Source organism: Anser cygnoides, chromosome 2 (genome assembly GCF_040182565.1).
Source record: "Anser cygnoides isolate HZ-2024a breed goose chromosome 2, Taihu_goose_T2T_genome, whole genome shotgun sequence".
In the NCBI taxonomy this organism is placed as follows: domain Eukaryota; kingdom Metazoa; phylum Chordata; class Aves; order Anseriformes; family Anatidae; genus Anser; species Anser cygnoides.
The window spans coordinates 114,299,642-114,324,593 of record NC_089874.1 but is presented as its reverse complement, the minus strand read 5'-3'; the positions used below and the strand labels follow the sequence as shown (position 1 = coordinate 114,324,593).

Sequence of the window (24,952 nt, the reverse complement as noted above, 5' to 3'; positions counted from 1 at the left end):
TAACTGGCTTTCAGCTCTCATTATAATCTGGCTGTGTTTTGTAGTTATAATAAACGGGAGCTCGTTGGACTTAGTGTCATCCGCCCCAGGTAACATGCTTCTATTAAATCCAATCCAAATTAACTGGAAAAGAACCCCTTGCCCTTGACGTGGCTGAGGGAGGGGCTTGGCACTAGCAAAATCAATGTGGTTTAATCTAGAGAGGAAATCTGCTCTCCTTATGTAATTGATCTGGGATTCAGACGAGCCTATAACATCAGCCTGTTAAAGTGCCTATTTAGCTACGCACTTGCAGCATACTGAGTGTATTTGATACTCTTTCAACTATCAAATGCCAACACTTGAATGATGAGAGCCTTGCAAATATTACTTATAACAATTAAAAAAATGACAAAAAAAATAAAACAAGCCACCCTTAAAATCAGAGGCACTTTTCAACTTTTTTATTTTTAATGTATTAGGATTGTACTGGAATTAATACTTATCAGATATTACAACATACATTTACAGAAGTCTTTATACATTTTTCATTTCTTTCCTGTCAGCATTAAAAAATATTTCTGACAAAATAAAATGAAGTGGAAGGGAATTGAAATCCAGGACTGGCTCCAGACTGTGATGCAAAGATCTTTGCCATATTTGCTTATTTGATGGGGGAAGGGGAGAAGGAAAAGGCTATCTTGGGGCTAGGGAAAACCTGCTTCAGTGAGCAGTCTGGTGGGCATGAGATATTGAAATGTTACGAGAGAATATCTTGATAAAGTTTAACAGTCCTTCCTTTCTCCACATAGAAATTATCAGTGCCAGCTCAGGCCAGTAAACCAATTGTGCGTTTCCACAGTTTTGGTCACCTGTACACCTGACAGTCTACTTCAAAGGCAGGGGGTTACTTCAAAGGCATTACGTGTAGAAAGGATTCAAGTATTGCTATCTGAAAAGATTATTTCTAAATCCTACCACCTCTAGGCATGTGGGTATTTCCTTTCCGACTGCAGGCAGCCACACAGGAGAAGCAGTTTTTGCAGAGCACCTCTAGAGAAAGGGCATTTACCCTTGGGAGCCAACCCTCTGCTCCCTCAGAGACATCAACCCTGGCATGCTTTCACCCCATCCCATTCCCCAAAAGTAACTCAATCACTGAGAGCCCCTGTGTGGGCAAAGATACAAAGTTGTGCTAAAAAAAAAAAAAAAAAGCAATGCAACATTGTGCATGAACAGCTTTTTGACACTTTTGTCACCCCAAAGACCTGAAGCTGCAAGAATTTAATAAGGGATTAACAACCACGGCTGTAAGGGCTATTGATCTGGGATCTTCTGTTAATCTGGGCAGCACTCGTTCCACGCACCGTGAGGACATTCTGCTGCACCTGGGCAAGAAGACAATGGAAGGTGGGAGCAAACATAGCAGGAGGTGGGAAGGAAGGTTTGTTTGGATCGCTGTCTTCTCCCGCCTAGTGGCCAGCCTTAGAAAAACTTATTATTTTGCAAAAAAAAGGGATGTCATCAGCGAACTGGGAAAAAAAATAAACAAAACGAAAAACAGCATCAAAATGCTGCTTTTGAAGGACAGTAGAAGGTGAAGCCAATTCTATTCAGGTCAGCCCTGTATTTAGAAAACTAAAGCAAAGTTGGTCCCCTCACTCCACCATGGGTCATGATCAGGTATAAAGATTTGAATGCCAAAGAAAACAGTTTCGCTGGTTTAGTCCTGCAGTTCACACTATGCAACCGTACCATGTGTAGTGCTGTTCCTAAACTAACTTGTCTTCATTTAATTAGAAAAAAAAAGATGTCTATGGAGGAAACTTTCTGGCTCTGAAGCTTACAAGAAAAATTACTCTGAGGTTTTTACATAACCAAATTCGAATAAGCAGAGATGATGGACTCCTGCTTATTCAGGCAAACCAGCTCCTTAAAGCTACAGAAATGTATGTATAAAGCAAGCAGAATTTAGGTGTCTCTAAAACGGACACCAAAGAAATACCAGATTGAAATAACCAAACAGGAAAATGGAATGTTTTAAAAACATACTGTATTTATTTGGCCCCAGAATTCCTCGCATTGTAACAAACTCCCAGTTTCACTCCTTAAAGTGCTTCAAACTCCATTTATATTATTATTTTTAACATTAATGTACATTTCTGTATAAACATTCTGTTCATCAATCCGAAGAGATTTATATTTTTTATAGAATTCTTTATATTAGTGGATCAAATTTGCTCTCAAGATGACCAGCATTAAGGCAAATTTCTGAACTTAAGTCACCAGAGTTACTTAGTTCCATGCTGTTGTGGGTGAGAGCAGAATTTGGCCCAGTAGGGTATATACAATTATATTTTCTGCATATATTTCAAAAGACACAATGGATTACCTTGGAAATCAATAACATTTAATAGGGAGTTTATCGAAGTCCACACTGTAAATTTGCTTTGGCGCAGTCCACATCCAGAGGATGCATTTGCTCACCAGCTCTTGTGAATATCCAGCCTGATGACAGTGACCCAGTGATCAGCAGAAGTGGAACCCATGCTGCATGAATTCACGTAGTTCTTCAGCAGGCCCAACCTGATGAGTGTACAAATACTGCAGCAGCAAAGTTACGTGGCCGGGCACCCATGCAAACTCACTACACCATGAACTTCTGAAATTCTCTTGGTGGAGACAGGTTTGCCGTTGATGTTAATATTTCGAAGACAGCCAAAAAATGAGTCTTTAACTGGAAGCCACGGTGTGTCCAAAATTGCTATAACAAGGTAGAAATATCAAATTTAATAAAATGAAAATGATTTGAAAGATGAACTACTTCAAGGCTTTCAGAAGAGGGAAGAATGATATAGGACTACATGCATGAACAGAACATTTGTTTTAGAAAGGAAAAAAAAACAGTAGCTACATAAAGAAATAAAGCAGCAATAATGTTACCTGGAATTTTGCCAAAGTAGAGTGGCTGATGCAGACGTCTAGGAGAAAAGGGTGGGTGTCCAGTGGTATAGTTACTCTGTGTGCCTACATCAAGCTGCACAGCGTTCCCCTTCTGAGAGACTGCAAAGAAGCAGGTATATGAGCACTCTTTCTCAACACTATTGAAGAACCAGCTAGATATGACACTATTTTTTAAACAACATCTGTTTTGAAGTTTAACTTTATTTTTTTTTTTTTAATCTTTTTTATATTGATTTTATCTCAATTCAAAGTCAAGTTGACATATCTAGGTACTCTGGGGCTAAATACAGCCAAAAAAAAGCCCTCTCATGTAATGCCTTGAATTAACACAAAACACATTGTTCTTAAGAGTATTCTCAGAATAAAAAGAAGTGAAATGACTAATAAAAATCTGGGTCTGCAATGCTTTGTGCTCGCCCTTCTTTCCAAATTTCTGAAGAATTAGTGTGATGCAACATACCTGCAATTGTATGCCACTGTCCATTATACAGAGATTGCCGAGGTGTGACTGTTGTCTGGAATTCTCCAGCACCACTATTTCCAGCAGCAATGAGCTGTAAAACAGTTATCTGTTAAGTTACCATGGCAAAGAAATGAGGAACAGAAAAATACAGTACTTTTAGTAATTTACTGAACTTGTGGAGGGCTGGGTTTCACCTAGTTTTAAGGGTCACAGTCATTGTATACCTATTCCAGAAATTATCATCTCCGGAAAGAAAGTAAATTTCCCTAATCAAATCCCAGGAGATGTATTACAGAACTTACAAGCGTACAAGCAAGACCTTTGTCTTTTCTTTCCCCTCAATCTTACAAAATTATGTTAATTCTTTTGACATAATCTCTCTGAGACAAAGTCTTTCCTACCAGGCCTCCCTTTCCTTTTTGGAAAGCAGTCACCTACATGCTAGGCATCTCCAGACAGAATCACTGCAATATATTTCTCCAGCCTTTCACATAGCTTTGGTCTCCTTGTATTTCACTTGAGAAGCTTGTAGCTTGACTATTTACCGTGATATTTCAAACAAGAATCTGCTTGTGTTTTCTTATGTCTTGCTCCTCATTCCTTGTAAACAGACTTTTTCTGTGATGGTTACAAGAAACTTGGTAATGGTCTGGTAACTGATGTAGTGAGTTCCGTTTGATAGTGTCAGGACTGATGGTGTCCCTTTGACCTTTTACCATCCTGCCCACACTGAGAGCCAGCATGAATCGAAGTTACTGCTGAAAAAAGTGGTCGATCTTGTCCCTAAGGACTCCCCAGCTATTGATGGCCCTGCTTCCACGTGCTAGCTGTGTCTTGAACCAGATCAGCAAGCTCGGTGAAGCTAACCAATGACAAGAAGACAAATAATAAAAACAAGTTCCCTAATCTGGTTAGCTGTTGACCTGCACTAGGGATGGCTGCGAATGGATAGCTATGACTAGGGAGAAAAGAGCAAAGCTGAGCCTTTCTGAAGGTAGGTAGAATTATGCCCGTTTAAACCATGCCAGACAACAGGTTCTGTTGAGCTGAGACGTATTTTTATTTGTTGTCTATACGGAAGCAAGCACAATGGTTTTGGGGTCCAACATACATTCTGAAGCTGTTACATTATGAAAAAACAAGTGATAAAAATCACCACCATGACACACCTCTCAACTAGAGCAGATGCTGACACAAAAAAACTGCACAAGTTCCCTAATGAATGTTGTTACAGAGCTGCATCAGTACAGCCAAACGATGACTAAAATAGAAGTGGAAATAAGCCATGGAGTCCTATGCCTCTGGCCAAAAGCCCAGCCAGTTTTTGTAAGGGTTGGAAGGGTTTTTAGGGTTAGGGCTTTAGGGTTTTTAGGCTTAGGGTTGTAAGGTTTCTCAGGCTTTTTGAAGCCTGAGAAAATGGAGACTGTGCCCTTCTGCTGACTGCTGTGCAAAGAACACGTGCATGCTAGTGTTCACACAAGGGAAGCTCCTAATGTAGGCACAGAGACACATTAAATGCTCCAGTTTCCATGCAATGGCATTAAACCATTCTGAAGAAGTTGTTCAGTGTTAAACCTCTAAACAAATGTAGTAACACCTAAGTGCAGGGCTCAAGCTCAGAACTCCTCCCTGCTGAATAATGGTAACATATAGGCTGTGATTCCATTTCAGGTACTTACTTTTCCCTCTTCCATGTAAACAGTCAAGTAGTTGTCTGGCTTGCTTCCAGAATGGAGTAATACACCTGTTGAACTCCTTGGCCGAATGGTAAATACTATCCTAAAATCCAAGCCCATTCGTAAATTGTCTGTGGAGAATTAAAGAGTGTGTAGATGAACGACCGTTGAAAGAGACAGTTGGAAAACTTCACAAAAATAAGTACAAGAAATCCTTCTGTGTACATGCATATACATTTAAACCATAATTTCTACACAGCTTACCAATGGCAATATATCCTCCTTCCTTAAAGAAATAAATCCCCATCTCCATGGGAATATCCAGACATGGAAGCACACCATTTTTTTGCTGAGGTGCATTCATGATTTTTCCATTCATCTTAAAATTCCTCAGGCAACCCTTGAAACTCTTCACTGGTATACTCTGAAAGCATATTTCAAAACATGAATACCAAAGCATGATGACCATCCTTTTAGTAAGACTACCTGCTAGTTTTTTGTATTGTTGGACTGTAGACAGACAACGGTTATTTAAGGGCACCTAAACTCCATCTCGTATGCAGTGATGAGATATTCTGAAATTAAAAGAGCTGAAAACATGAAATAGCTGATTTCGAGTTAACAGAACTCCTGCTTGCAAAACAGATGCTCCCAATGTGTCAGAAGGACAACACAATGGGAGCTGTAAGATCTCAAATACACCCTTTCTTTCCTAAGAGGCTGTTTATTTTAACTTGCCTTTACAAAATGCCCTGCATTGATAATTTTCTCATTCTTGAAGTAATAGGAACAACTTCTATTTCAGATTAAAATCAGGTTCTACATCCATAATTTCTTAATTAAGAGGAGCCTTTGCTCTGTATGGATTATCACTTAGCCCACTGAGATAAGCAGTCTGTGGGAAAACGCTATCCCTGGAATTACAAATGTGACTTCAGTATTTTCTATTTCTTAAAGAACAGAAATGAAAATGGCACACGGCTGTCAGCCGTGCCTCAGCAGCACATGTTGGAAATATGGGTCCAGTTGAGAGCTGTGTGAACAGCTGAGGAAAACGATCTGTAATGATCAACTGCAAACATCGATTACAGACAGTGCTCACAGTCAGTGCTTGGAAATATCCACCAGACCTTTTCAACATGGAAACCCTTCATATTAACACTTCCACATGTAATTAGTGCAGCCTGGGGAGTATGTGGAAGTGGATGCACCATAGTTATTTACCTGTCTTTTCAGTGATGGCAGGCCTCCCAGATAGATTGGTGGCTTAATGCTGACAGGGGAATTTCTTGCTAATCTTCCATGCTGGGCCGCTAGACCATCAACAACAAGGAGTACATTCTTCCCATCTCTGCTGAAGACCACCTTTGCAGGGTGCAAACATAACAGAATGTGAAAACCCAAGGCCAACGAAAGCCACTGCAGCTAGAGCACCAAACAGCAAAAAAACAGGTGTTTAAAAAAATTAATCATATACAGTATAGTCTTAAAGTGAGAGTGTATTTTTCAGGCTGGTCTGAAACTAGCCAAAGTAGCAAGGGAAGTGGATAAATAAAATACTTGCATCAAATATCAAGATGGTTTGAAAACGAGTAGCATCTCGCACACTGACCATTCTGACTGTCAGGGACCCAAATTCTGGCCACCTTTGCTACAGCCTGTGAATGGAGTAATTCCATGCTTTCTGTGTGCGTGTGACAGAAATCAGAATACTGCCTTTATTCTGTATCTTAATGATCCCTTAGTGGTATTTTTTTCTTTAACTTAAGCACCGCGTTGTTGAAATATTTAAACTGAAAATAACGTGCTGGGACTATCGGTCTCTGTAAGCTCTCTCATAACAGACACCTGTCAACCACATGAGCTTTCAAGCATATGAATTAACTTCAGATGGCCAAAAGGAACAATTTCATTTTTTTCCTTCCCTGTCTCTGCCTAATAACTTAAAATTTCAATAGGCCGTGCGTGCTGAATGCTTGCCATGGTTTCACCATGGTTCCTGTGCCATAATACTTACAGTGTGCCATTGCCCATCATTGTATTTAGTACTGGTTTTGATTTTGAATCGTTTTCCTCCAGAACTAAGTGTAAAGACAAAATGTCCTTTTGAAATGTGGAGAGAGATATAAGAATTCTCAGACGTTTCCTCCATGAAAATTATTAATCCTCTTGATGATCGAGTCCGTATATCTACGGAAAAATGTAACCTGTAGGGGAAAGTAAGCATATTCATGCATAGGTCTCTTTTGTTAGATGTTGTATTCTTTCTGTTCTCCAGAAAAATGGCAGTGAAACTCAAATTCGTGAAATGCAGAATAGGGTTTGGGTGGAACCCCAGTGTTCTGCATTTCTGAACATGAATGAAGGTTTACATATTCAGGCTTAGCAGTTGTCATCAATATACTCTGTAGCTGTCTACCACATCTGTCAATCTACGCAGTTTGGGAAGATATTAACAAAGTGAAAAAAACTCCTGAACCTTTAGAACCATTCTTCTGTTGTATCCAAAAGCATAAGCAGGAAAAAAAATCCTAGCTTTTAGCACCCACAGATTCAATCAGCTTTGAAGATTCGAATATTAGGATTACATTTGTATTACCTGTCTGTGGGCAAAGGTGGAGAAAACGTGTAGGATATAAAACTGTTGGGGGTGTTTCCAAGGAGATAGGCTTCATTGTTGGCATTTAACCAAGTTGATAAAGCGTGGTTTTGCTGGTCATGCTGCATGTTATAATCTGTCAAATGATCAACGTATTTTTCATTCTGTAAGATAGAATTGAAACTTTTACAGAAGGTAAAAGAATAATTCAATCTACATGTTTAAAAATTCCCACCTGAGGCAGTCAACACCCTTCTCTAAATGACAGAAGTTGTTGTCATTCTGGAGCAGGTATGCACTTAGCATGGAACTTCAACACAGAAAGAACATGCTTCCGGTGTGAGATGACAGTAAAACAGTTACACCTCGTTCTATAAACCATGGCCATGCAGTCAAATATGCATCAATATGGAGTGAAGATGACAGTAAAAATAGGCATACCTTGAGCATCTTAAACCTGAGTGGATTTTTGAATTCTTTCAGCAGCATTGGTTCAAGGTTCTCATGTTGGTGGCAAGCTCCAAGGGATACACCACTCTTTTCAGTATGACGAATGAGATTTTGAACCTCGGGGAGCTGATCTGTCCTAGAGTGAAGAAAACAGTAAGTGCTGTGACACAGCATGCCTTTTCTCTAGCACAATCAACAACGCACTGTAAAACTGTTCTGTACAAAATGGATTTCCCAGTGACCTGATGTTAAAGTACCAATTTTCAGTTTTTGATGGAAAATGTATTACATTCAACACTGCAAATTCACATTTGTTCTGATTCTGGCCTTTTCCTTTTAGCTTTGGAAAAAAACAAAACAAAACAAAAAACAACAACAACAACAAACCCACAAACCACAAAAAACTGATGTTTTATTCTCATCTCTTCTAAACAAAGTCTTTTGTGCTCTACTTTAAAAAATATACCATTGAAAAAAGGGGGAAAAGCAGCAGCAGCCTTGATTGAATAAAATTTCTGGATCAGGCTACAAAACTTTTCTGGTTAATGTATGCATAGCCAGTGGCAGATCAAGAAAAAATGGAAACATCAGGTCCTGGTAGCTCAATCATTCACCTCCCCTGTAAGTAAGGCATTCTAATCAGATCTGTCAAGCAGTAAACCTCACCACAACTTAATATGCAGTTCTGGGATTATAGTCAAATTATCAGAAAGACTGTCAACACCAATTTCCTTTGTGTATAAAGAATAGTATTAAGTAATACTATCAATCTGTAGGTCCTACAGAGCACCTTTAATGAGTAAATTACAAAACGCTTTACAACTGAGAAAAAGCAATGGAGCTCCTTGCCTATGGTTTTCCATGAGAAGAGTGGTAGGGTTGGAAGCAGAAATTGAACTTCAGTTTTAGTCTAGTTCTCCATTCACTTAACTAGCTACAATATCTACTCTCCATCTATGTTGTATTAAAAGCAATTCTCCAGATTTGGCTTCTGATGGGGAGGTTAATATGCAGGTTACTTCGTTGTCTTACACTATTTTAAAAGAATATATAATCAAAATATGCCTTTTTTTTCTGTAAACTCTATACTTGTATAAATATTAATCAAAACTTAGCTAAAACAAAGCCACAGTGGTAGATCACTTGTGACTGAAGGAATGCTTTTCTTAAAGAACATTTTTACATCACATTTCTCTCCTAAATTTTGCATGTAAGGTATCTCTAATACTGAAAAACACAAGTGAAAAAGAGAAACATAAATCAGGCATCTGATTTTTATACACATACTCTCATTTGTTTGTGTAACTGGTTTGGTTCTGTCAGCAAGCTTTGCTCACTTCACTACCAGGCACCCTGTTTAAGCTATAATGATACAATCTAGCAGATTTTTTTGGATGCCTTGTTGGGACACTTCCAATTCACTATGTTGAGTTTATTCTTTGATTAAAAGACTACTAAATGGGTATGATTCAGACTAAAATTCCATTACATCTGAACAACAGATTTAATTGCAACTTGATACCATATGTAATCCGTCTGGATAAAAGAATATTTTGGAGCAGGAAAGTTATGCATTCATGAAGGTTTTACACGTAGAAAAAAAAAGCAATTCAGGAAAAATCAATTTTAATGTGATTAAAGAAGGATAACAGGCTAAAATGTATGAAACTAAAATCCTTCTAGGCCAAATACCTTTCTATAAAGATGTTTGAGATGCAGCCTTCAAAATCTCCTCCACCAAATATTATAGGCTGCATTGATATCTGTGATCTTGAAGAGTCAACTAATATTGATGCAGGCTTATCATCAACCAGTAGACTTACTCTGAAACAAGGTGAAGAAAAATGAGCATGAAATCTAAAGAAATACATTTATGAATTTGAATGAAATATATTATTAAAAAAAGAAACATTTGACAGCTGTGTTTTTTCATTAGCTTGTAATTACACTACAGCTTCGTTAGCTTACTCTTAGCATTTTTTAGGTATGTGCTTATACTGAATTCCACTTCCGTGAAATTAACTCTGTTTTTCAGTGGTAGTTACTGAGTAAGTGTTGCCTCTAGCTGTTCATTTCTACAGTGAAATCCCGATCCAATTGAAATTCATGAAAAATATGTTATTGACAGCTATGGGACAGGATTGCATCTGTTGTGTCAAAATAGTGCACTTAACACATTAGCAACAGTTAGTACAGGTAAGATTAAAAGTTATAATTACCCAAAGTTATAGACAATCATTCAAAACTTTCCTCTTTAATTAGCATTTATTTCATTTTATGTGTTGCCCAGAAATCAATAGGATTTAGGAGTTTTCTGGTAAACTATTCTTTCTGATATCTACATAACAGATCACTATTGAAAAAAACAGACACGATATTAGCTTCTTCTCTGAATCCTTAACCACTTATCTTAGACAGATTTATAACTTACAGTGGCATACGTAAAGGCCATGGGAAGGGGAAGAACTCCATACCTACAGCTTGACAAATAGACAAAACTCACACAGTGTGTGAGATACGCATAGTGATGTACAGCTGAAACATCACAGGTACTGACATACATTTCCCATAGACCAAAAATCTCCTTTTACTTTATTATTTCAGTATCCTCTGCTAGCACAGAGGATATCTGTGTACCCAAAGAACAAGTTACACAAATTTTTAAGCTTTTGCCAAGCACAACATAAAAGAATCAGATTAAAGACTGAACTCACCTGTTGGCTCTTCTTATTACTGTCACATAATGCATTAACCCATCTTCATATGTCTTGTTTAGAGAGAGCTCCTTCTCTCCCATCTTTGCAGATACAAAGCCAGGACTCAGAAAGATGGTAAGAATATCAGGCTAAAAAAGAATTGCACAATATGAGCCTTAATGCAGGTGCCTTTAGTTCTCCCTGTGTTATTGCCATTAATACAGTTCCCTGTGGTCTCTTGTGGAAATTTTCTGAGACTAAAAATGCATTTATCTGTCATCTAGAGGGCCCGTTTTTCCTCAGAAATTTTCCCCAGACAACTATATTAGGCAACAGTTATCTTACTGGGATGGTGGTGGTGTGGTGCATAAGCTACTCTGCAGAATGCTCAAGGTTAAAGATCAGTTTCTCATGAAACTAATTGTTAGTTGATTGAAGAAATGCCAGGATGAGTTTCTCTGGCCTATGACGTGCAAGATGGCATGCTCTAAAGATGATTATAGTAGCTGTTTCTTGCCTTAAAATACAGGCATCTATGTGAGACTTGTTTGTGATGCCAAACTGACAAAGTCACAGACAAACATTCTAATCAAGAAATAAAAACAATTACATATTGTAAGTTGAACATGTTTCATACCCTTAGATTGTAATTTAAGAGTGTTCCACTCGATGCCATTGTGCGAAAGCCAAAGCCAACTTGGAAATCTTGGGGAAATGGGAAACCCTCCGCGCTCAGGCTCAGCGTGCCCTTCTTGGAGAAAGATGCAGATCTGATGAGCTGAAAGAGATAATAATACTTTCAGTGATTTTCCTTCTAATTTGAAGAAATGACACTATGGACCAATAACTGCCCTACTCAACGTAATTGCGACCAACTCCAGTCCAAACCAAATATAGGGAAAACTGCACGTACAAAATTTCAGTACAGAACAGACTGACTGAATTGGTTTCATTAGCATTAATTAACTCTGATGTGAGAAGCTCTACAGGGAGATGAGGCCTGCTGAGCATAACGCATTGTTCGTCTCTACTGTTTGCAGGATGGTTTTGAAAGTTTTCACTTTAAGAAACAGTTGAGAGGTGATTTAATCATGAAGCTTAAGCACCTTGACAAGAAGAAAGATCCTGAGTAGTATTAAATATTCTGGCCTAATTAACAACAGCAACTGGAAGTCAACAAATCTACATGGTAAATATGAATTCTTAATTGTACCCTGTGTTAATTAAGAGGGTGGACTATGTGCTGGAGCAAATTATCGCAGTAGGGATGGAGTCTCCTTTCTTTCATCTTCATACTAAACTCAGCTTCTTTCATTATCATCACATGTAACCAAACCTAATTTTTGACCTAAGAAAAATGTAACATCCAGGTTTTACAGACAAAACAGAATCTATGAACTCTAGCAAACGTTTTAAAATAGCACTCTTAGTTACCTTCCAGTCATCTGAACACTTCTTGCTGACACCAACAGTCTCATCAAAAACAACAGATGCAGTCTTAGGGTTTTTCACATTCTTCATGCAGCCCCGGAATGGAGGTGTGGTTATATTAAATCTGGTTTCAGGGAATGGGAGGAAAAAGAGTTTGGTAGTCTGATATTTCAAAGCACACACCAGTATAATAGCCAGTAAATGTTGACAATATAATAAATAGAAAAAAAACACAAACAAAAGCAACCTTTATTGCACAAACATACTTCATGCTGATCAAACCTGTTCTTAAGGGCACGCTCAAATGAAGAACCCACCATTAGCCAAAAATCACAGATTACAATCATATGTTATACACTGTCTCTTTGCATATTGCGTAAGATACACAATACAGAGTGTGAAAGGAACTGCCTAAGGAAAGAATTTAGATGGAGTTACCATACAAAGCCTATTATATTAGTCTTTTTATAGCTACTCACTGTTTCCGCAGAGAAGATGGAATTCCGCCTAGATAGTACTTAGTGAAACTGAAGACTTTTATGTTGGCTGTAATATCATAGCTGACGTAAACAATATTCTTGCTTCGGGCAAGCAACATGCTAATCTGAAATATGTGAATAGTGAGAATTACTTTGCTTAACAGAAACAAAAATTATTAAGCACATTACACTCAGAGCAAGATTTAGCAAATTACACTGAGAGAGCAGGACAAAGAATTGTTTTTCCTCCTTCTGTGTACTAGTGCTTTAAATTCATAGCAACAGCAGTAGTTCAAAGGTACTTTAAAAATTTAGGCACTTAACCAAAGCCAATGCCTAAGGAAAATGCTTTTCTATTCAAATACAAGGTGAGGTTTTATTTTTCTTAGGAAAATTGTCCTAGAAATACACTTCACCTAACATTCAAACATTGCCTTCTATTTGCAGTTGAAGATTCAGGAGCTGCTGCCTCCTACAAAGACTAGGTCAGTCAGCTGACTGGAGGTGACTTGACCCAATACAGCATAAGGACTTCTTCCAGCAGTCACTGCTACCTACACTATTTAAATGGTAATGCAGGGAGGGGGAAAAGGGATAATGAATCAAAATCAAAGGTTTTAATGACATCTGGATGACTGCTAAGTAGATGTTTAGTTAGAAGCTAGCAGGACGTTTAGTTTCAGCTAATGTGTATTTCTACAAATAATGATTACTTAATTGTTTAAAATTACTTACTTGTTTATATGTTCCATCGTTTAAAGTTGCATCGCGTTCTATTTGTTTTGGAGGCTCAGAGCCGATTTTGTATCTAAAAACTGGATGGCCATCTTTAATGAGCACACTGATGAACTGATCCTGTGGTAAGAATAAAAACACACAAATTGACCAACATTTCATATATATTTCAGCGTCACGTGAATTATTTTAATGAACCTATCTAGTTGTTCCAGTATTATGCCAAGGAAAAAGATAAAACAAAGCAGACTAAAACTTATAAGAATAACTGTAATTAAAAGCTCTTATAAACAGACCTAGTATCAGCTCAAGATTTATTCCTCAAATCTCTGAAGGACTTATTCTTATTTCAAGATGTTTACTGACTCTTTACAGCACTGAGAAATTACAAGACAATGTCACAGTGATCTCAAAGATTCTTATAATATTAATAGATAAGCAGTATCACTGCTGTTCTGAGCAGCTTTTACAGGTTTAAGTCACCATGGTGTAAGTCCTACGTCACTTTCTAAATTCTGCCTTACTCTAGATTTGAGAAAAATGCACTTCCACTTTTGGAGGATTTCAGTACTTCAAAACTGGTTTGATTCAAATTATACTCTCCCTGCACCCCGCAACCCCAAATCCTTTGCATTGACTAACGGAGGAACTGCTTAATGATTTTCAGTCAGAGTGAGTATTCAGCAGCCATTAAACACACAGATGAATCCACTCATCTGCTATATGGACAAAAACAACAGTTTTAAGAAATTTCACTGCAGTTATTACTAAATCTAATATGTTTCCGAGTGACTGAAGTTCTTAAAAAATTTCTGGGACCCTTAAACAGGCAGAAGCATTCCAAGAATTACCTCATTTGCTGCAAAAAATATTATGCCTTCATCTGAAGTAGTCTGAATCGTCTGCTCATAACGTATTGGCACATTTGCATTTGTTTCTTTATATGTGACACTGGCATAACCAGTGCCTTCAAAGTAGTTTTGGTCAGACTCTTCTTTGTATCTGTAATAATTCAATGTCACAGGTATGAATATATGAGAATAAAAACTACTACCATATGGACTTACTATCATTCACATTTTAAGAAAGCTTAAGTTAAGGTGTTTAGTACAGGGCCACTGACAGTGTCAAATTCTGATCTAACCCAAGTGAAAAACAAACCTTTCACTGGCTTCTATTGGTTTTGTATATGGTCTCCATAGAGGAAAAGACTGATTTTAAATAATTAGTGGTTGATTTTCTGCACTTAATTTAATATTTCTCCTATAGAGGAGATGTATTCGTTAGCCCAATGATTGTGTCTGGGTATTAATCATTGAATGATTTGGGTAGGAAAGGACCTTAAAGCTCATCTAATTCCAACCCCCCTGCCATGGGCAGGGACACCTACCACCAGACCAGGTGGCCCAAAGCCCCATCCAGCCTGGCCTTGAGCACCTCCAGGGATGGGGCATCCACAGCTTCTCTGGGCAACCTGTTCCAGTGCCTCACGACCCTCAGAGTAAAGGTACTTCCTAATGTCTAATCTAAATCTACCCTCCTTTAATTTAAAGCCATTCCTCCTTGTCTATCATTACACTCCCTGACAAAGAGTCCCTCCCCAGCTTTCCTGTAGGCCCTCTTTGAGTACTGGAAGACCACTGTCATGTGTCCCTGGAGCTCTCTCTTCTCCAGACAGAACCAACCCAACTCCCTCAGTCTGTCTTCATAGGAGAGGTGCTCCAGCCCTTTGATCATCCTTGTGGCCCTTCTCTGGACTTGTTCTAATAGGTTTATGTCTTTCTTGAACTGGGGGCCCCAGAGCTGAATGCAGTGCTCCAGGTAGGGTCTCAGAAGAGCAGAGCAGAGGAGGAGAATCGCCTTCCTCAACCTGCTGGCAATGTTTTTTTTGATGCAGCCCAGGATACGGTTGGCTTCCTGGGCTGCAAGCACACATTGCTGGCTCATGGTGAGCTTCTTGTCAACCAATACCCCCAAGGCCTTCTCCCTAGAGCTGCTGTCAATCCATTCTCCACCCCGCCTGTATTTGTGCTTGGAATTGCCCCAACCCAGGTGCAGGACCCTGTAAGACCTTGTAACATTTAGATTTTTGGCCAGTGGACTGAGATTGCCACAGATGTCAATTACGCCAACACTGACAATTTTCTCTAGAATGTGTATTAGTGACCAAGATTTAGAAGAAAAAAAAAATCACTGGTTTAGCTACAGTGCTTATTCTTCTTGTTGCAAAGAGGCTAAAAAAATGTAATGATAAAATCACAGAACCATGAATCACTCTGAGTCTATATCATACCTTCTGCAGGGTTGCACTTCAGTGGTATTGAGATTAAATGTCCTCTTAAAGTTGTAAAGGCTGATAATATTTTCATTTAGGTTGTCTAATTCAATGCAGCCTTCATAATGAGGATAGTCCAGACTACGTGGAGGCTGCAAAATAGTGTCATTAAAAAACATCCTGTCAACACCAGCTGACAAAATTTTACATTGACCTGTAACGGCTAGGATCTATTCCAAATATCAGTAAAACACAGAATGTGATATTCTAGTATCAAAGAATTATTACATCTTTGGATATAGTATCTAAGCCACCTAATAACAACCCAGGAGTAATGCAGCACAATTTAAAGCAGAATCATAGAGGTGGATTGGGAATAGTACTTAGCAGGGTTAGAAAGATTTCATGGCATCCTTAGCAGATGAAAAAAAACATCATATTCTCTGCTTTGAGTTCTAGCATACTACAAGCCAGGCAGCTTCTGTAGGAAGAAGCATTTCCTTGCGTTCAGTTTATTCCTGCTGGCATGGATAAACTTTTATACAGCCTTTGAAAGACTACTATTTCCAACTTGTATTTGTAAGGACAACAGAATTAATAATATAGAAATCTTTTTAAAAGGATGAGTGACTCTTTGTACCCTAAAATCTGGTGGGTATCCTCCAACATAAAAGACAACACTGCTGGGATCAAGATCTAGGAGAGTGTCTATGCCTTCACTGCTCATAGTCAAAGGACTTTCAAACTCTGGAGAAGTTGATGTTGCTGCTTTGATGTAATTCAGCTTTACGTACTGGTAGATCCTGAAACCATAACAGACAGACAAAATATCATATCAAACTAATAAAAGATAATCTTTGCAGATCTGGGAAAAGATTGTTGTGTGCTGTGGGTCTTATACCTTTCAAGCTTAACTTGATCCATGATGGCTTCCTCAGTGTTGCTTTCAATCACCAGTGGCTGCACAGCTATTTCTGCTTCATAGTCTCCCAGGTTATAGACACAAGTAAGGTGACCATTTTTTACAGCCATACCAATATAGTCCTTGGAAGCCTAAGAACAGCAAAGCATAAATAAACGATTAATGTTAATGAAGGTACAATACAGCCGCACTTCCTCAGGGACATCATCATACCGTGAATGAGTCACAAGCCATTCACCTACCTAGTGATGAGAATTGTTATTAAGTTTATCAGTTCTGTTTCTGGGAATAATAAATAGTTTGGAGAAAAAGAGGCTAGACCTCATCACCCTCTACAACTTCCCAAGGAGGGGAAATGGACAAAGACGTGCTGATCTCTTCTCACTGGTAACCCATGATAGGACATGTGGGAGTCCACAAAGCTGTGCTACAGAATGTTCACACCAGACTTCAGGAAAAAATTCTTTACTGTGAGGATGCTCAAACACTGGAACAGGCTTCCTAGAAAGGTGATTGATGCTCTGTGCCTGTCGGTGTTCAAGAGGCATTTGGATAATGCCCTTAATAATACGTTTTACCTTTTGTTTAGCCCTCAAGCAGCCAGGCAGGTAGACCTGGTGACCTCTGTAGGTCCCTTCTATTCTATTCTAATTGAATATGTTGCACTGATTCAGTAAGTATAGTTATAAATTAACTGAAGAGTCACGCATGACTTTTTATAACATTAATAGTTAAAATACTTTCCAGTGTTGTAACATCTTCCAGCTAGAGCCATGAAAACATGATGCATTTACTAAAATTTAAACATTTGTGAAGTAGAAAAGATGTTAGGAACAACACTCAGTCAATACTCAGTTCGTACCGAAGTGACTGGAAGCTGTCAACAGGTATCCTGGCCAGGCATTCAGGGGATAAAAAGGTGAAAGCCAGTTTAGCATAACTACTTTAAAACAGCTTTCTATGTACGCATGGGACCCACTACAGATACAGCTGCTGTCAGATAACAAGACTCAAAAATATGTAGTTAGGAATCTCATGCAGGAAAATTTTTAAATGATGGTGCTTGAGCAAGCATGAACGCAGAAGCAGCTCTGTATTACTCTGCATATTCAGAAAAGAAAGAAATTAATGGCTGAATCAATCACTTTTTAAACTAACAGAGAAACTCACAGTTACTAATATTATGATAAGAGTCAAAGATCTGAAGCAGGAGTATGGCCAAGTTTGTGCTGACTGCTGCAGAAACTGACAGTTCTGACAGGACTGTATGATGATATCCATGACTCAGAAAAATTCTAAAGGAGCAAACCAGCAAAATATCAAAGGGCAAAGCAGTCAGTCTATACTTCACAAAACACTTATTCCATCACATAATGGCAATTAAAAAAAAAAAAAAAAGAAGGGGGCTATCAGTAGCTATAAACTTCAGTAAAAATAAATCCTCTCCCATCTGTTTCTCAAAGCATGTCACCAGTTCTAAAAATCAGATTAAATCTCAAAATATACCTACATCTTTATTACCCAGGTACAGGACAAACTTATTTGATGCCCTCTGAGGGGTGTCTGATCTTTTCTGAGGTCTTTGGAGGAAGAAAGAAAGTGAAGTATAGGCTTTCAAATCTTCAAGGTTGCTTGGAGGTCGAACCTCTACACCGGAGCTGCCATTGAACCTCATAGGAATAGCAACCTATTAAGAAAAACAAAATTCACCACTTAAAAAGTGTCTGTTGCTACTACTTGTTTCATTGTGTAGTAGATTTCTCAGAAATCAAACACACAACCTGGTCATGCTGCAGCCATCAGTTACTACAGATGTGGACTCTGATACTACCAAACAATACAACCAGGAAACAGAATGCATGATACTGTATTCTGTATTGTCAACGCTTATGACTTAACACAGCACTTTTTTATTCCAGACATTAATTAATCAAACTTTACTTCGCCTCCTTCAAGTAATTGTTACCTTCGCTACATGTAATAGGAAGGATGTGCCCTGCAGCTGTAAAGAGCAGGCTTATGAATTATTCAGATGTCTACATATATATCTTGATGCTTCAGTTAGCTGGACTTGACTGTTGGAAATTATAATGCACCTCTACTAATAATAAAGGCATATCTTATTCCTGCTTTTTACACCATGGTCACAAATTCTTCTTATTCATTGTAAGGACTGTATGCTAGTTGGGATCACCTCAGGGATGCATCTACTGCCAACTGAGACCATATTATCCCCTTGATACTACTAGTACAACTACAGCAGTTGCTTAAATGGAGAAAGAGCATTCTAATAAGATGTTAGCAGCTGATGGAGACACAAAAGCCCGGGGCTGCACAACTTCTTTTTTTTGGAAGTGCCAGTGTTCCACTGAGTGGAGATCCCTGCCTCTAAGCTGCAGAACTGACTCTGCCTCTGCCGCCAAAGTCACCACAATGTTACTTGGAAGTGTAAAGGCTATTGAACAAATAAGATTTGAAAGGTGACCTGGAAAAAAAGCACTACAGGAGAAGGATGGAGCTGGATGCTACTGTATCCACCCGTTCTTATGTATGAATTATGCTTCCCATAATCACAGTTACTTTAAGTGCTGGGTGGTGCTTTTGAATTACATTTATATCTGGTCTTTCATATTTTAACACGATTATTTATAAAGAGAGAGGAACAGAAACACTGCTGTGTATCCAAATCACTACAGTCAAGTATGATTGTTCAGGACAGACCTTATTTGCAGCATCTCTTGCCTGCTGAATCAGTTCTCTTATGCGGTTGACGTTCTCAGAGATGTTGCTTATTGGCATTAGCTGTTGGTTGATGCTCTCAATCTTGCTGAACAGATCTGGAAGCTGGTTTGTCAATTTTTTAACTGTAACGAAAAAAAAACATTATTGAAGGTAGAATGGGGGAGAAAAACATGCAGATATATGAGATATGACTACACCATTATCGAAAAAGCAGTAGTGTGATGACAGAACTGTTTTCATTAGTCCACTATATGAGGGAACGGAAGCCAGCAGTTTATATATTATTACATATTATTATAATATTAATTGTATTAATTATAATATTACATATTACATAAATTCAGGTCTACCAAAAAACAAAAATAAAAAAATCTAACCAAACCAAACAAATGCCAACACCAAAAAAAAAAAAAAACACTAAATAGAACAGACAAGGATGTGCCCTCTAGCCTTATTATCCAGTGACTGTGGATGCTAGGGGAGGAAAAGAATAACACACAGAAGAAAAGGGTCAGGCTTATGTGTGTTCCCTGAATAGCATCTCCTGCTGCCACTGTTAGAGAGTGAATACTGGAGTAGACAGACTGATGGCTTGACCTGCTGAGGTGTATCTTACTTTCTTGCGTCAGTGTTCATAGTCCTCAGAATTCAATAGTGAGCCTTGCAGTGTTTGAGTAGGTTTATTTCAAGAGTAAAGAAGATACTATGAGAGTCCCAACTTATGTTAAAAAGCAGAGTAAAGAAGTGTTTACTGATGTTCAGACTGAACCTCCTGTATTTCAGTTTGTGCCCATTGCCTCTTCTCCTAGCACTGGGCACCAAGCACCACTGAAAAGAGCTTGGCTCCATCTTCTTGGCACCCTCCCTACAGGTATTTATAGATATTGATGACACTCCCCCCCCGCTTTCTGTTCTCCAGACTGAACAGTCCCAGCTTTCAGCCCTTCCGCATAGGAGATATGCTCCAAACCCATTATCATTTTCATGGCCCTTCACTGGACTCTCCCCAGTATTTCCAGGTCTCTCTTGTAACAAGGAGCCCAGAACAGGACCCAGCACTCCAGGGGTGGCCTCACCAGGGCTGAGCAGAGGGGAAGGATCACCTACCTCCTGCTGGCAATGCTCTGCCTAATGCAGCCCAGGTTACCACTAGCCCACTAGCCTTCTTTGCTGCACAGGCATGCTGCTGGCTCATGCTCAACTTGGCATCCACCAGGACCCCAGGTCCTTTTCTGCAGAGCTACATTCCAGCTAGGTGGCCCCCAGCATGTCCTGGTGTTTGGGGTTGATCCTCCCCCGGTGCAGGACTTTGCACTTCCCCTTATCAAACTTCATGAAGTTCCTGTCAGCCCATTTCTCCAGACTCTTGTCATCCCTCTAGATGGCAGGACAATCCTTCTGGCATAACAGCCACTCTGCCCAGTTTTGTGTCGTCAGCAAAATTGCTGAGGGCACATTCTATCCCATCATCTAGATCATTAATGAAGATGTTAAACAGCATCGGAACCAGTATTGACCACTGGGGCACACCGGTAATTACTGTCCTTCGAGTCTTCTTTCATCAGTCATGGTATTTTTTAGCACATACCACAGGATAGCCTGAATCACTTTCTGCAGTTCCTGTCCCTTTCAACTGGCAATAAAAAGAGCTCAGAATACTAGCTTAGGCTAGATGCCTAGCTTCTAGATGAATAAAATTCCTTCTGCAAAATGACCATATTCACCTACCAGTGAATTGGCAGGTACTGAAGAGCAAGCACCTGCAATAGAAAACAGAACACTTACCTGAATTGTTTGCCTCTGTCAGAGCTTTATTGAAGCCAGCGCTCTGTGTGCTTCCATAGGTAGTCTTGATTTTTTCCACATCTGTTTTAATTGGGAGCAGTTCACTCAATACATTAGTTGTGACATCCTTGGCACTTTTTACCATGTCCTTTGCACTAGTGATGATGTTGCCGATGTCATCTGAAACACACACAAATGCATGTGCAGATTCTTACAGTAACAGGTGAAAGAAGCAAAACAGAAGTGATGAGCAAGTAACTGACCTCTGTTTATCCCATTGAGATCATTCTGAAGAGCGATGAGATCAATTTGTAGTGTATTCTTCTTTCCGTCAGCAACACCAAGTCTTTGCTTCATGTCTTCAAGGGTTGGACCAATAGCTGCAAAACAGTGAATATCCTCTATGAATTTATACAGAAATACCACCGATCTGTTGGATGGGTGGTGTGGCAGCACTAGTCTGCACTGTTACACTGCTTACGTTACTGATGAGGTTTGAATGCACTGTAAAACAAGTGCAAGGATAAAGATTTGTTGGACAGGTGTACAGCAAAGGTGTATTACACAGCAGAGGCAAAAAATCCATTCTCACCTTTTTCCTATTGAAAATAACCATCACAAGATGTCCCATGGTAATGGAACTAACCTCTCCCTACTAAATATGTGCTAAAGAGCTTTGCTGAACTGTGAAGATTTGTGGTTCAATGAAAGCTTCTACAATCACTTTCTTTCTCAGTACCTTTTAATTTCCCTTCAGTCTCCTGTGCTTGATTCAACAGTGTACTGCTCTCAGCTTTTAACTTTGCAGCTTTTCCTGACAGGTCTTCTCTCTTCACAGTCTGGTAATAGAAGCATGGTATTGTAAGATTGCTTCAATATTACTTTAAGATTGTTTTAATACTAAAATTCAAAGAGTAAAAGGGATAGCCCAATCCAGTTTAAAAATCAGCTAGGGCAAGATTTCATGCAAAAAGCAACACTTAAACAACAATTATTAAGATTAAAGTGTGATGCAGTCTTGGCCTTTAGCAAACTTTTGATACATTTTCGGACATTAGGCAGAAATTACTAGCACATAGCTGTTAGATGCTGCTCTGCTGAAGAGCTCATGGGCATTACTAGTAGAAAGTAAAAAGAGAATAGCTGAAATCACCCCCGGTGATTACTGAGTTTGCCTCATGCATACCTCTTTATTTTGCACTGAAATGAACAAGAAGCATTCAGATGGACAGCCTCATCAGAAAGGCAGTAACCAGCCTGTTTAGTGCTGAAACAAGACTAACACACAAACAAGAAGAATAGCAGCTTCCTCATACAAAGGCCACAGACAAATACCACATGCCAAGACACAGAGCTTTTTGATTCCGGTGCCTCTCTGATAGTAAAAACATATATACCTAGCTGTACCATTATTTGGCTGCGTATGGGTACTTACTGACAAAGCTGAGTCAGCTGCAGTCCCAGCTTTATTGGCTGCTTCTTCTGCTGCTTTGATGGCATTAATAATATTGTCATAGGCAGTAGAAGCTTCCACAGCACAGCCTACCAACTCATCCTTCCTGGCATTGTTCTTTATTCTGTAGGAAACAGGGTGAAAAATGCAGCATTCTGCAAAGACCGTGGACTATTAGAAGCATTCTGAATAGACCTGAACTCCTTTTTTTCTAATTAATGCCTATATAGAATTTTTTTTTACTTAGATTTCAAAATAGAGGATGATCAATACGAAATATTCTTCAGAAGTTGGGATGAGTTCAGGTACCAGGAAAAATACAAAGACTGCTTGGAGGTCCACAGTTAACTGATTCAGATAGCAAGAATTCCCCAAGGCATAAGGCCAATAATCCACCTCCACCACAGCCCCCCAAATATAGTTTAGTTCAGAGGAATTCAGAGAACTGCAGTTCCAGATAACCTCTGCCTGCTCCAGTGTTCTGCAGAAGTGGTAGATGGCATACATGATGGAGCAAATACAGGACCACTTCTGCTTTTGCCCAAGAACTGGTGCAGTAGCTCTGGAATCAGAAATAGACAAAATCTCTTATAACCATGCCCTGTGAGCTATGCAACTGCCCAATATTAGCTGCCTTCTATTTGTGACAACACTGTCTTCTTAACTGAAAATGATACACTGAAAATTAATAGAAAATTAATGAAAATGTTTTTTACCAAGAAGTTTCCAGCCGCATTAAGTATTTTGGAATTTAACTTTGACATCAAAAGGTATCACTGAGTATGAATACTGGAAAAAACACTACAAAAATATATTCTAAACATCTACCTGCTCTCTACATGAGGACTCTCTTTCTTGATAATAAAAAGTTAACAAAATGCAAGTACAGTAATATAATACTGGGTGATCCCAGTGCTGGAGAAAAAAAAAAATCAGGAAAAATACAGGAAGACCTGGCTTGGGGGAAAAAAAAGAGAAGACAACATCTATACATCATGAAGAAGCAGAAAAAGACAAAGTGACTTTTTTTTCCTAACTTTACAAATGGTCATAGAAGTAAGAGGACAGACAGATCTTTGCAACTATGGACATTATGTACAAAAAGTGCTCATTTACAGAAACAGCAACGTACTCTTCCAGTTGTTTTGCCAAGTCTTGCAAAGATTTGGCATGTTCCTCAGCTCTCACCACCAAAGGTTCTTTGCTTGCTGATAAGGAGTGATTTGTCAGCTTTTCATTCATATCCTTCCTTGCTCCATCAAGCTGAGCAGCCAGGGTTTCATACTCCTACGGGTTCACAGAGAAAAATTTTATCTGTATTCATACGTTTGATTTTGTCCTTGTCATATTTAGTGTTACATATACCTCACACCTGAGGAAACCAAGGGGAAAAATAACCCTTTCCAACTTTGGAGTTTGTTGGAAACAATTGTTAGCCGTTACACTCTGTTTTTACATAACGGGTACAGAAGCACAAAAACTGCCATACTAAGTCCGAACAAAAGTGTCTCTAGCCAACTATTCTTTCTCTGACAGGGGAGAAAAGCAATTGCCTAGAAAGAAATACAAGAGTAGCACAGTCACTTACAGTATTTCTCACAGATATTGTCCCAAGCTTCAGATACCTGCAGCTGAGAGTTCCTCAGATATGTAACAACCCTCAACGAGGTGCTTTTCCAGAAACTTGTCCAGGCAGGCTCCTCTTGGACCCACAATGGGCTGAGATCCTTCCTTTTTTGTGAAGCTCAGCTAAGCCTCACATCCTAGCCACTGAGCTATGCTACCACAACAATGACAGCAAAGTATCATTTTTTTTAAATCGTAACCTAAACAGGTTAACTATACCTCTTTGCTTTTCTGCAATAATCCCAGCATACTGTTAGCTTGAGTCAGGGAAGACCGGGCAGAGCTCAAAATATCCAAGACACTGTTCTGTTGTTCATTTGTCTCCTCAATCCGTTTCTGAGGAAAAATAAAAGATGAGTAATGTGTGATTGGTTTAAAAATAAGAAGCAAGAAGAATCATATTTACCTAATCTAAAGTGCAGTAGGAATTACCAAAGGTACCATTGCTGTGTTAATTAGGTGCCTGTAGTGTTTACGATCTAAATGCTATCCTACTGATTAGAACAGTAAGAAAACTCAGCAGTTTGCACTAGTATAGCACAGCTCATCAAGACAGCTGAGTAGGAGGCTACAGTAGTTCAGTTCTTAGTGCTCAGACAAAATGAAAGTACTACGGGTCAATTAGATGACCTGACGGGACAGACCATCTAAGGGTTTCTTCTCACAAACTTGGAAAC

General features: G+C 39.0%; 1 protein-coding gene across 3 annotated transcripts in view; it reads right to left on the bottom strand.

Moving 5' to 3' along the window:
- Positions 1 to 2,015: 2,015 nt before the first annotated feature.
- The window catches only part of LAMA3 (laminin subunit alpha 3), a 114,842-nt gene continuing 91,905 nt past the window's right edge, over positions 2,016 to 24,952 (bottom strand). For all 3 annotated transcript variants that reach the window (XM_048080046.2, XM_048080047.2, XM_066992863.1), the window contains exons 51-77: positions 24,495 to 24,611; positions 23,782 to 23,936; positions 22,632 to 22,773; positions 21,936 to 22,035; positions 21,460 to 21,576; positions 21,197 to 21,376; positions 19,391 to 19,533; positions 18,180 to 18,356; positions 16,649 to 16,800; positions 16,388 to 16,550; positions 15,766 to 15,899; positions 14,324 to 14,474; positions 13,473 to 13,592; positions 12,738 to 12,862; positions 12,262 to 12,382; positions 11,465 to 11,605; positions 10,846 to 10,976; positions 9,824 to 9,955; positions 8,123 to 8,267; positions 7,682 to 7,845; positions 7,100 to 7,289; positions 6,307 to 6,447; positions 5,347 to 5,506; positions 5,086 to 5,213; positions 3,404 to 3,497; positions 2,923 to 3,042; positions 2,016 to 2,743 (exon numbers count right to left, since the gene is read on the bottom strand). In XM_048080046.2, coding sequence (XP_047936003.2) covers positions 2,598 to 2,743; positions 2,923 to 3,042; positions 3,404 to 3,497; positions 5,086 to 5,213; positions 5,347 to 5,506; positions 6,307 to 6,447; positions 7,100 to 7,289; positions 7,682 to 7,845; positions 8,123 to 8,267; positions 9,824 to 9,955; positions 10,846 to 10,976; positions 11,465 to 11,605; positions 12,262 to 12,382; positions 12,738 to 12,862; positions 13,473 to 13,592; positions 14,324 to 14,474; positions 15,766 to 15,899; positions 16,388 to 16,550; positions 16,649 to 16,800; positions 18,180 to 18,356; positions 19,391 to 19,533; positions 21,197 to 21,376; positions 21,460 to 21,576; positions 21,936 to 22,035; positions 22,632 to 22,773; positions 23,782 to 23,936; positions 24,495 to 24,611 — 3,789 coding nt within the window. In that variant the 3' untranslated portion in view covers positions 2,016 to 2,597. The remainder of the gene's footprint in view (positions 2,744 to 2,922; positions 3,043 to 3,403; positions 3,498 to 5,085; positions 5,214 to 5,346; positions 5,507 to 6,306; positions 6,448 to 7,099; positions 7,290 to 7,681; positions 7,846 to 8,122; positions 8,268 to 9,823; positions 9,956 to 10,845; positions 10,977 to 11,464; positions 11,606 to 12,261; positions 12,383 to 12,737; positions 12,863 to 13,472; positions 13,593 to 14,323; positions 14,475 to 15,765; positions 15,900 to 16,387; positions 16,551 to 16,648; positions 16,801 to 18,179; positions 18,357 to 19,390; positions 19,534 to 21,196; positions 21,377 to 21,459; positions 21,577 to 21,935; positions 22,036 to 22,631; positions 22,774 to 23,781; positions 23,937 to 24,494; positions 24,612 to 24,952) is intronic.